General features: G+C 25.7%; 1 protein-coding gene across 2 annotated transcripts; it reads right to left on the reverse strand.

Moving 5' to 3' along the window:
- Positions 1-5,024: 5,024 nt before the first annotated feature.
- LOC101510052 (vacuolar protein sorting-associated protein 9A-like) lies at positions 5,025-10,741 on the reverse strand. 2 transcript variants are annotated; one of them, XM_004499617.4, is made up of 6 exons: positions 10,563-10,740; positions 9,666-9,813; positions 8,549-8,719; positions 7,246-7,422; positions 5,948-6,245; positions 5,025-5,559 (listed from the first exon to the last, which is right to left on the reverse strand). In XM_004499617.4, exons 1-6 carry the CDS (start codon positions 10,655-10,657, stop codon positions 5,309-5,311), a joined length of 1,140 nt encoding a protein of 379 aa, XP_004499674.1. In that variant the 5' UTR covers positions 10,658-10,740; the 3' UTR covers positions 5,025-5,308. The 2 variants fall into 2 exon arrangements, 1 of the variants encoding a protein (XP_004499674.1); XR_012163061.1 differs by having other exon boundaries at positions 5,430-5,559; positions 5,676-6,245; positions 10,563-10,741.
- Between the last annotated feature and the right edge of the window lie 1,396 nt (positions 10,742-12,137).

Below are 12,137 nucleotides of genomic sequence, written 5' to 3' on the forward strand. Positions count from 1 at the left end.
AATTGTAATTGATTTAATTTAATTTGATTGATTGAATTTGTTATAAATGATTTCATTCAATTGATGTTGCTCATTTGAAATCACCCAAGTTGTATTATGTTTTTTTAAATAAAATAAAAATAACAGTAAAGACCAGTTTTAATCTGGAAAGAACATGTATTCAATAGGTTATATGTTTCGATGTTAGATACAATTACTCGTGGGGTGGAGATTGAACGGGAGGGTTGAGTTTCGAGGAGGAAGTTGTTTTAGTGGGAAGAGAAGTTGTTGGAGTGTATCTCTGTTGTGGATATAATGTGTTGCAGGTCAATGTGAAAGATGGGTGGTTATGGAAGCACTTGACGATGACAAATATGCTGTCAAATGATTATACATGGAATAAGTCGGTCTCATTTGTCCATTTCTTTGTTGGGCTACTGCCGACAAGTAAGGCTCTTCATGACAAGTTAATTGTAGTGTGGCATATTTGGAGGGCTAAAAATAGTAAGATTTTTCAACGACAAGTTTGTGATGTGTAGTCTCTCTCCTTGAGCGAATTAAAGTTATATGATGCGAGTGGCTGAAAACTAAAATTAAAGGTTTTAGACTGGAACTACATCAACGATGGACTTCATCCTTTGCATTGTTTTGGCTTCATTACTCTTCGCGTAGGTTGACACTATTTGTATCTTTGTTATAGTTAAGTGTGGGAATAGGATAACTGAATTAGACTAAAATGAGACAGATTTTTTAAGGTTTGAGCGCAATTTTGTCAAAAAATTTAAATCTCAAGTCTTACTTATAGCTTGTTAGAGGATTTTCTTTAGAATTGAATATGACATTTATGAATGTATGATGGAGTCTGTTAGTCTATTTAAAATTTATTTTATATTAATATTTTTAAATAAATAATTAAATATATTTTTAAACAGACTAATAAACTAATAAATCAATGAAATTAAATATTTATTTAAATTTAACAAGATATTTTGACTTTATATGATATTATATTTCAATTTAATTCTTTTTTGTTATATTATATTTATGTCAAAAGTTAACGTAAAATAATATGATCAAACTACTAAAAAGTTAACAAATTTATAATTTAATATAAAATTCAAAGTCTGATATATAATAATAATAATAATAATAATAATAATAATAATAATTTAAAATATTATTGATATTTACTTAAGTAGGTCGTTTTATAGATTATATTTTCTTTTGTCTTTAGTCCAACTTTTTTGATACGCTGTCTATATACAAAATATACAAAATGATCGAGTTATTTTACTTCTTAAAAAAATTATTCAATACTAATATAAAATTATGTTGATAATATAAAATAATATAATTTATATGTATTGACAGAAACTAATTATAATCATGTCTGTTAGTCTATTTAAAATTTATTTTATATTAATATTTTTAAATAAATAATTAAATATATTTTTAAACAGACTAATAAACTAATAAATCAATGAAATTAAATATTTATTTAAATTTAACAAGATATTTTGACTTTATATGATATTATATTTCAATTTAATTCTTTTTTGTTATATTATATTTATGTCAAAAGTTAACGTAAAATAATATGATCAAACTACTAAAAAGTTAACAAATTTATAATTTAATATAAAATTCAAAGTCTGATATATAATAATAATAATAATAATAATAATAATAATAATAATTTAAAATATTATTGATATTTACTTAAGTAGGTCGTTTTATAGATTATATTTTCTTTTGTCTTTAGTCCAACTTTTTTGATACGCTGTCTATATACAAAATATACAAAATGATCGAGTTATTTTACTTCTTAAAAAAATTATTCAATACTAATATAAAATTATGTTGATAATATAAAATAATATAATTTATATGTATTGACAGAAACTAATTATAATCATTCGATTATTAAAATTATTTGATTTTTATTGTAATTACTTTTAAAAGCATACATATAGATAATTGTAATAGTATAAATTCTGTTCACTAAAAATATATAACAATTAAACTTATATAAAATTATAATTATAGTGCATATATTCGTTAAACGTATATTTTTATTGGGATAAAACTCTTAAATTAAAAAAAAAAACTAATATACAAAAAATTTCACTATCAAATAATTTTGAAAATAATATAAATTTTCTTACAATATTTTAATTATAAAACTTGAAGAATTTTTTTATTATGAAACGTAATGAATTTTTATTTATAGAAAATTAAACTGATTTTTTATATTATTTTATTTGAGTTGATTAGAAAATGAAGAGTGTTGTTTATTTAAATAAAGACATGTTTGCAATTCAAGCAATGGTGCCATTCAACCTTATCAAAGACAATTGAGTTAAGAATTAGCGATTAAAACACATGTAGACTACTAATAAATTCCAATTTTTTTGATTGTGATGTGGTTGCAGAGATATTGAAATTTTTATACTATGATTGAAATTGCGGTTTAAAACTATTTCTTACCACTGATTTGCAAATTCGGAGAGACGGCATGGAAATTATGTAAGTGTTTTCTATCAGTTGATTTTTTGAGATCTTAGGCTCTTTCATATGTTTTGTTTTACATTATTGAGCCTAATGAAAAGGGTCTTGATATTTCAATGTAAAGATTCTTTACCATTGAAGTTTGCTTAATTATATAAAAGTATTACCTCCTTTCTTAAATATAGGACCCTTTGAACAAATCACACAAATTAAGTAAACAGATAGTAATATTAAATTTATTTGTAATTGATATTATTTTTATAATTTTATCTTTTACAAGAGAGAATTAGTTAATATTTTTATTATAGTATTTATTGTTAGTTGTAGAAAAAAATGTAAATTAATTAAGGACATGTTTACAAAGAAATAATTAATAAAGTTGAAAATTCAAAGATGATCTTATAAAAAACGACAAAGAAATTTTTAAGAGAATCTATTATAATATATTAAATCAGACTTAGAAAAATTCTTTAGTTGACACTTAATCTCTTTGTATGTCAAGTAATTCTTTTTATTTTTTTTGTCACAACACACGAAATTTGAGGTGTCATCTTCTAACTCATACTCTCTAACTTTTAAAACACATTCTCATTTCTATTATAATATATTAGATGAGACTCACAAATTCTCACGTTGACACTTAATCTCTTTGTATGTCAAATAATTTTTTTTTGCCATATCACACAAACTAATGTGTTACCTTCTAACTCACACTCTCTAACCTCCAAAACACATTCTCATTTTTTCTAAATTCCTTTAATTTGCCTACTCCAATTCAATAATGCTCATTCATTTATCCACAATTACTATTTCATAAATTCTCATTAATCTCATCAATAACGTTCATTCATTTATCCACAATTACTATTTCATAAATTGTCATTAATCTCCCAATTTAAATATTTGATACCTCTTCAAAGCTCAACAACCACATGCTATATTCTCTACTCCATAAATCGTTTTTAATCAATTATTCATTTATACTCTATAATGCAAATTCATTTTTTTTTATTTAATTTTTTGGTTTTACTTTACCGGTTCACTATTATTTATATTTTTTTATTTCTTTATCACGTTGAAGGTAGTATTGAAGTTCATAACAACAATTTATAGTTCAGTAAAAAAAATAGAAATAGTGATTACAATATAATATATTTCAATATACAAAGAAATCTTTGATCCTCCATCTATTAATAAATGTCTCAATTACATTTTTTTTTTGTACAAGTTTCAATCACGTACCATTAAGTGTTTGTTTCCTTTTAAATTTTTCTTTTATTTATTTTCCTTATTTGAAGAGATGAGTTGACTCTTGATCATGGATAACATCATTTTTTTTTTGTACAAGTCTCAATCACATAAGTGTTTGTTCTCTTTTAAATTTTTATTTTATTTATTTTCCTTATTTCAGGAGATAAGTTCTCTCTTGATCATGAATAATGTATCCCTTAATTCTTCTTTATCGGTATATTACAATATGAATTCAAAGTTATCTTCTTTATCATTTGTTTACCACAATTTACATAAACTATTTTGAAGCAACACAACTAGTGAATAAAACATTTTGTTGCCTATTTATAATCACTACAGAATCACATGTTTCACCATGTATATGCTAAATGGCTGAATGTAACCCAAATTATTTTCATAAATAATATCATAACATATAATAATTCAAATATTTATTTAAAAAGGTGGCCTAAAATCAATTTCAGAATTAATAATGTATAAGAACATCTTAGTCTAGACATCATTATCTATGACATAGATTTTTAGGATATCGTACATATTTACTTCCTTTGTTTCCTAATTTGTTTGGTTCATATTATTCAAATGTCCATACTTATAGTCTTATAGTCATACCTTACCTTCTACGACCTTCTTTGATAGAAATTTGTAGAAACATAGAGAAAAAAATGTTCATTATATGTAAATATGAAGTTAATATGTAGTATGGTTTCAATTGTAGTTTCTAACTACAATTGCGTCATAATATTATAGATTTGGAAGTCGCTGCAACAAATATAAATATTTGTAGAGTAAAGTTGAAATAAACTTATGAGTATAGCTAAATAAGTTACAAGAGACATAATGTCATACTAAAAAACAACACTCAAGATTTCCCCTAAATAAGTATTTTCCATATTTAAAAAAAAAATTAAATTCATTGTAATAAGAATTATTGGAATAAAGTTTTATTTGTTACATTAAGAAATAAGGAAATAAAGTTTTGAAACAATTCATTTCACAACATAATTTCCTAATTATTTCTAATGTCTTTTAAAAAAAAACTCTCATAATGAATAATTTCATATCTCATATCTTAACCAGGGTTTAAATTTGCAAAAATATCTAATTTTACGAATCTTATACCATCAGACTAAATTTCTACTATGCATCAAAAAATTAGCATTACGACTCAACAAATGCTTAGATTATCAAAACAAGTTTAAAGCTCGCTGAAACATGCTTCTACATATTTGAGAACAAATGATAATGTACATTTTTCTCTAATTAAACAAATATTAATTCTGAAATTCTGTTAACTTATTTACACACATCTATGATACAATCTTAATTCTAAGCATATATTGTGATCTATATACTACAATAGTAATATCATAACATGGTTTTAAATTGAGGTTGCTATTACATTGCAAATCTTTATATTGCAGTAAAATATGGCCGATGCAGTCTAAATTACGATTGTTATGCCGCTGCGGAGACTTCACAGTCCGCAACATTGCAGACGCAACTACAATTGCAGACAGCAATTTAAAATCATGATCATAAACAAACATACAAATATGCAATTATTTTCTTATTGTGATATATCTCGATGTGAGTTGGTTTGATCATTTGTGTGTGTGTCGACTCCTTGCATTTTTAACTGAAGAAGCAATGGTTCTTTCTCTGACACTGAAAGGCAATTGATAGCTTTGCATAGGATTGTGTACTTAACAACTAAATCCTTGTACTGATGTAGTAATATTTCAACATCTTCCATTGCAAGATCTTTGCTCTTTGCTTCCATGTATGGATAATTTGATCCTTGTTGCAAAACATGAAAAACTGCAAGGTAATTTAAAAGTGATTGTGATTAGGGTTATAAACTATAGAAGCAAATTGAGAAACTTCGAATAATTGTTTAGAATAAGAGTTCAGTTAAACTTCCTAAAATAGCTTACCGAATAAGCAGTTAATTAAACTCTTTATTAGTCAATTGATTGACCTCAAGTGACTAATGAATTTTAGTTAACGATGAATTCAACCTTGATTGAAACAATCCGTGATTAGACTTTATTTATCTCAAAGATGAACTCTGGATTATTAGGGTCTTTCTGTGAGAACCAGAGGGTTAAGTAAAAAAATAAAAATACTCTTTACTCAAACAAGTTCTAAAAGAATGACTAGGGATTGTGATGGAGTTCAATTCAATGAGAAATCAATTTAAAATAACCTCTAGCATCAAGTTTGTTATGCATTTTGTTTGAAAAATTGCTTTCATTCTTTTCTTGCTGTTTCATTTGACTTGTAGAATGTAGTTCATTTGTGACTTTCTTGGCCAATTTGGCTGCCTGCATGCACTCCTCAAATTTGGTTTCATCCATTGAGAGGGACTTAGCATTCAAGTCAGTTATAAATGTCTTGGATGACACAAGATTTGTGAAATAATATTCAGCTTCTGAGATGAGTTTTGTTTGCCTTCTGTACAGCTTGATGAATTTAAGGTTTGAATGCAAATTTGGAGGATTGGCCTGAAAATATAAAACCAAAAGGAAGAAACTAATTAACATCAAAAGATCAAAGGGTAGTAGCCTAAAATCATTGAAATTACAATATATTACTTAATATTTTTGATAAAATATGATAATACTAAATATAGCCTATTAAGAGTGTCTACCATTGGATGAGATATGAAACTAAAAAAAATGTATTTATAAGGATAGACCTTTCTCAGCTATAGCGTCCAAATCTGTTTTGTAAGGATTGATTTCGGCCTAACTCAAATTCTAAGATAGCATTTGTCAGTAAAACTCAAGCATGAATTATTCATAATCAAGTTAGTAGAGGCTTTTGTATGGTTCAAGCCAACATTCTAGTATTCTATTTAGCAATTCTATCTTTTGCAAGGATACTTTGACACTCGACATGACACTGATACGTCGACATCAATAATAATTTAAGAAAATAAATTAATTGAATGTAATTAAGGTGTTAGTGTCGTCTCAGTGAGCACACATTCGATCAAAAGTGTCGGTGCTACTAAGCTATTTTGTACAAATCTATTTTGACTTTGTTTACATCTTACAATGAAATGAAAATAATAGAATTAAATATATTTTTAGCTTCTTCAATATCTGTCTTTTGATTTTAATCCTTTTAATTTTTTTAATCAATTTTTAGTCATCACATTAAAAAAAAATGGGCGTTCTTGGTCTTTCTTTTATAAAAACCGGGTGCTTTTAGTTTCTAAATATGAACTAAAAGTACTCCGATTTTATAAAAACTTACAATATATTTAATCCAAAATTTTAATATTGATAACCAAACATGTTCATTTTCTTTATTCTAAGAAAAATCTTGTCTAATAAGACAGCAAAATTTCACACCTTTGTTTTCTATCATTTTTCCACTTTTATCTTTGAAATCTTGCTCGAGATCTTTACTAGTTATAAAGAAAATGGTCACATTATTCAAAAACTGAAACTGAGAAAATCAGCAGAATGTATTATTACCAAGGAGGGCTTGCCTTGCCTTGATGGTAACATAAATGAGCACAGGGAGAAAGTCATCAGCTCCAGCTGGCACATGCTCAGACATTGCAGCATTGAGCAACAGATTGTTGATAACTCTACAACAATTCATTATGCTTGAGAGTTTCTCTTGTGGAGCTTTGAATGCATTCATTTTCTGCAATTCCTTTTCTGCAAGCTGTGAATCGCAAAAAGGGAAATGGTGTTAATACTACTTCCGGTTCGTTTTATAAGAGACAAATCGGATACAGATTAGTCAAAAAAAAAATTGATGTATTTGGTCTATATGAAAATTTTGTATCTCATTCGTCTCTTATAAAAAGGATCGGAGGAAGTAGTCATTATATACATCATCAAGAAATCAAGCATACTTCAATTTAAATAATTTATCTTGTTGTATGTAATTTTATGGAATTGATTTTAACTTGTATAGTTTTGTTAAGAGTTCTACATTAAAAGTGGGAGACGTTCCTCACATTACAAGTCGGTTTTGTAAGGATTGAGTTAACCTCGATTCAAATTCTAAGATGATATCAGTTCATTGGGCCACCTACTATCGGGAGACTTAAATTATGCTTCAGATGTCTAATATGATTTTGTTAGGTTTGCATTAGGCTCAACCTAAATTTTAAAGTGAAATCAGAGTTTATCTAAGATCTACTGGACCACACACTATTGGGTCAACCTTTATCCAATCACGTTCTTGATATCTAGTTTGGTATTGTAAAAGTTAAATTAGTCCAAACTCAAATTCTAAGTTCAATAATATTAGGTAAAGGCACGTGAATGATTTTATATTAGATCAATCCTTTGGATTTGAAGTATGATTTACATGAAGATCAAGATATCGACATATTAATTAGATGAAGATGAATATGTGAATATTATTAGATGTATATGCATGGATGGTTTCATATTACATCTCTAATAGGATTAAGCGCTTTTATGTTTATCATATAAAATCTTGTGTATAAACTATTTCTGTAACAAAAGTTAAAATGAATTCAACCTGTTTTCATATAAACGATAAACTGTTTTTATAAATAATTCTAGAGAATTTATGAAAATAAGTTAAAAACAAACTCTCATATACAATTAAAAAGTACTTATTTGAGAAAGGAACATTTTTTTTGCTAGGAATATGAGAATAGTCTACAACTATTATTGACAGAATAAAATTGTCTAAGACTCAAAGCCTAACTAATGTAATCTAGATTCTAATCACTCACTAGAAATAAAATGATGTTTTTCATAAAAATCATATAGTTTAAAATTTAATCATGAATCATGATGATGAAACATACCAGCCATGAGGCTTCATTATGTAGAACTGGTTGTATATCCAAATGTTCAGGCTTCAGAAACGTTTGGAGCAAGCTTATTTTCTCTGAGATTTCTTGATCAATCTTTGAATCTTCAAGAGAAGTAGTAAATGTCCGCGAGAACAATTTAGTCATTATATATTTTTCTAATCCCTGTAGATAAGAATATATGAATTATTGACACATACACCGGATACAATATTGACATATAAATATTAATGTCAGTAATAATTTAAATGAAAGTAATTGAATGTAACTATATGTGTGTCAAAGAACACTCACACATGTCGAACATTGAATATGTCTTTGATCATATTTTTGTTTGTGTGTGTGCAAACTCACTTATATAACTATAAAATACATGTTGAATCATATATTTCACAATTTTGTTACATCATAATATTGTTTCTTAATTAATACCTAATTATAATATTATAAGATGATGAAACATGAATGAACCTACGTGAAATATGCATTAAACTATACATCCACATACACAACAACCTTGCATGTTCCGTAATATAAATGGAGAAACACAATATTAAAATTTTCCTTTATAAAAAAATGTATCACCCTTAAATAGTTCTCTAAAAAAGAAAAGTTATGAAATGATCTTTTACAATTATAAATCGGGACAATTAATCTAAAAAGGATCCCCTAATTTTAATGGTTAATGACTTTTGATACCGTATAAAATAATAGTGATTATCATTTTATTGGGTCAATTTATTCTCTATATTTACTTTTTTTTTTTAATTTATCAAAATCATAAAATGATCAAAATTCGTCAATCCTTCAAATGAGCCAAATTAATCCCTCATATATTATTGTAACTTTATTTCAATTAACCCCAAAATACTCCTTTTGTTACTCCCTTCTTACTCATCTAAAAAACTAAAATTGGTCACTCCTTTTTTATTTACCAAAAGTGACATGATAATATAATTTGATTAAATGCATTATCAAAAGAAGATATATATTGTCAAATTTTACAAGTGCATAGAAATTAATCTATATAACTATTAACTTGAACCACTTGCTAAAACAAAATTTCATTCAAAATCTACAATGGCATATATGTAATTAGTTGTGATTGTACCTCCATGGCACAATCAATGTCTTCTTCAGTGGCAGTTTCCCAAAGTGGATGATTTCTAATTGCAACTTCCATTGAAAGAAAGAAGTCTTGAACTCTTTTTCCATCATTTTCAGGTTTCGGTTGGTAAAATGAAAATGATACAATGAAACTAATGAAAACAATTATTAGTAAGGATCATTATGATTAGCACTAAACACATTAATTTTTTTTTTGGGTTTTAATCCTCCTTTTTGGGAAAAAGGATTTCTGGAATTAAAGCTATTTAACTTATTTTAATTGAAAATAAGTCAAAAACAATAAACCTATTTTAATGAAAAGATATTTGTTCAGTAAGCTATCAATTAATAAGAAATCATCAACTAATAGAAACCAATTAATTCTAGAAAAAAAAAATTGATAATATGTAAAAAATTAATTAAAATTTTTTGGTAAACCAAGAGCACCAATTAATTCTAGATAAAAAAATTGAAAATATGTAGAAAATTAATTAAGAATTTTTTAGTAAACCAAGAGCACGTAACTACAAAAACTCGTTTGTAACAATTAAATTTATTTAAGGAGTTGATCTTTCACTATTTTTTCATACTATGAACTATAGATCCAAACTATGTTATGTTGGTTATAAAATTAAAAGATTGATTTTAGACTATGAAAATAAGTTATAAATATTCATGGTCCAACCTAAAACAAAGCAACACTATCAAAATTATCATAAAATGAAACGTACATAGAAGTAGAAAATAATAACAAATAGAGAATCACATTAACAAATAAACTTGTTTTCATCCTTGCCTATCAATATAACTAGAACAAATGAATGCAAAACCAATGCATAGTAAAGTTAAAGATAACATAAACATTGAAAATTCATTAACAAAAAGATGTTTGGTTAATTACCTCTTAATGGCTCGGACGAGGTCGATCGACGAAGGGTGTCGCATACGGTGGAGAAAACCATGGAAGGAAGTTGATCTTGATGTTGATCCTTCCATGATCAATTGATAATTAAGAAGTATAAGGATGAGTTTGAAAAGATTGAAGTGGTAGAAGAAAAAAAACAAAATAGTGTTCCAAGGAAGAGACCAATGAATGTTTGTTGTAACAATCGGTAAGTCTTAAGAATGTTAGTTAAATCAAAGTCATAAGACATATGACCGTTTGTTATGCATTCTAAAGAAAAATTATTTTACCTTTATATAACTTAAACTATGAGTTATTTTGCATTATTTTTCCAATTTTATCCCTCTATAATCTGTATTCTTTTGTTTTACGAAAGTTATTTGCGATTATTTCATTAATTAATTTATTTTGTTGTACCAATGAAAGAAAATGAGGGTACTTTGGGAAAGAAAAAAAAAGTAATTTTGACAAATTAATCTTAAAAAATTAATCGTAAACTTTTCAAAGTTTGATCATCTGACATATTTCCATTCTTATTAACACATATTTTTATTATGTGAAAATCGAAAAGTGTGAGCGTTCATATCCATAACCGTCATATTATATTACATAAACTATGACACAATTAAATTGAGCTAGATGTATGCATGCATGTTGCGCGGATTTAATCGTGAAATTATTATTATTTCTTAAATTATGTGGAGAATTAAAAGTGTTAATAATTAAGTGAAAAATCATCTTTTAAAATAGGTATATTGTAAAATATAAATATATTTGAGAATAAGTTTAAAGATATATAAAATTCTTTAGATATTGTAGAACTAAGATTAAGTGAAATAATTAATTATTTATCAATTTATTTTAATAAGAGTTTGAAAAATTCAAAATTGTATACAAAAATTCAAATGACAAATGATGCTTGAAAACATGAAAAATTTAACATAATTTTATTATGACAATGAAATATATTCCATAATCATAATTAAGATGTTTATGATAGTACAAATTGCAGAAATTTTATTTGCATTATTATATATTTAATTATATTATAGAAATTTTAAATTTCAGTTCATTATACTTAAATATACACAATGAAAATAAAAATTTACACCTATAAAAATAAATTAGTAGAATTATTCTAGTGTTATCAATTTGCTTAAAAACTATGTTTAAGAATTTACATATAGAATTTATGCCCGTCTAAGAGTAGTACTGTAAGACCCATAGTTTTAAATTCTAATTTATGTATTTTAGTGTATTTTGATATTGAACTCTGAGGCTTTTTAGTCAAGTTATTAATATTTTGTGAGTTTAATGCCAAAAATATATTTTTGAAGCCCCGATTAAATTTACTCGTCGAAGAATAATTTTATTGATTTACGATTAATCTTTTATCGAATTTTTTTTTTCTGAGATGCAACGTTTTTCAGAAAAATTCATCTGTCAATTAAATTGCGGCGAGAAAAGATATTTTTCTGAAAAAGTGGTTTGAGAAGTGATGGGTATTTTGATAATTTTTATAAAATATCTAGATATGTTGAGATATTTGTTATATATATATATATATATATA

This window comes from Cicer arietinum, chromosome 5 (assembly GCF_000331145.2).
Source record: "Cicer arietinum cultivar CDC Frontier isolate Library 1 chromosome 5, Cicar.CDCFrontier_v2.0, whole genome shotgun sequence".
In the NCBI taxonomy this organism is placed as follows: Eukaryota; Viridiplantae; Streptophyta; class Magnoliopsida; order Fabales; family Fabaceae; genus Cicer; species Cicer arietinum.

Excerpts from the sequence above, each read along its gene's own strand:
- LOC101510052 (XM_004499617.4), bottom strand. The coding sequence starts at position 10,657 with ATGGAAGGATCAACATCAAGATCAACTTCCTTCCATGGTTTTCTCCAC. Across the intron at positions 8,720-9,665 it reads ACATTGATTGTGCCATGGAG|GGATTAGAAAAATATATAAT; the intron begins GTACAATCACAA and ends TCTTATCTACAG. Across the intron at positions 6,246-7,245 it reads TCATTTATGTTACCATCAAG|GCCAATCCTCCAAATTTGCA; the intron begins GCAAGGCAAGCC and ends TTATATTTTCAG.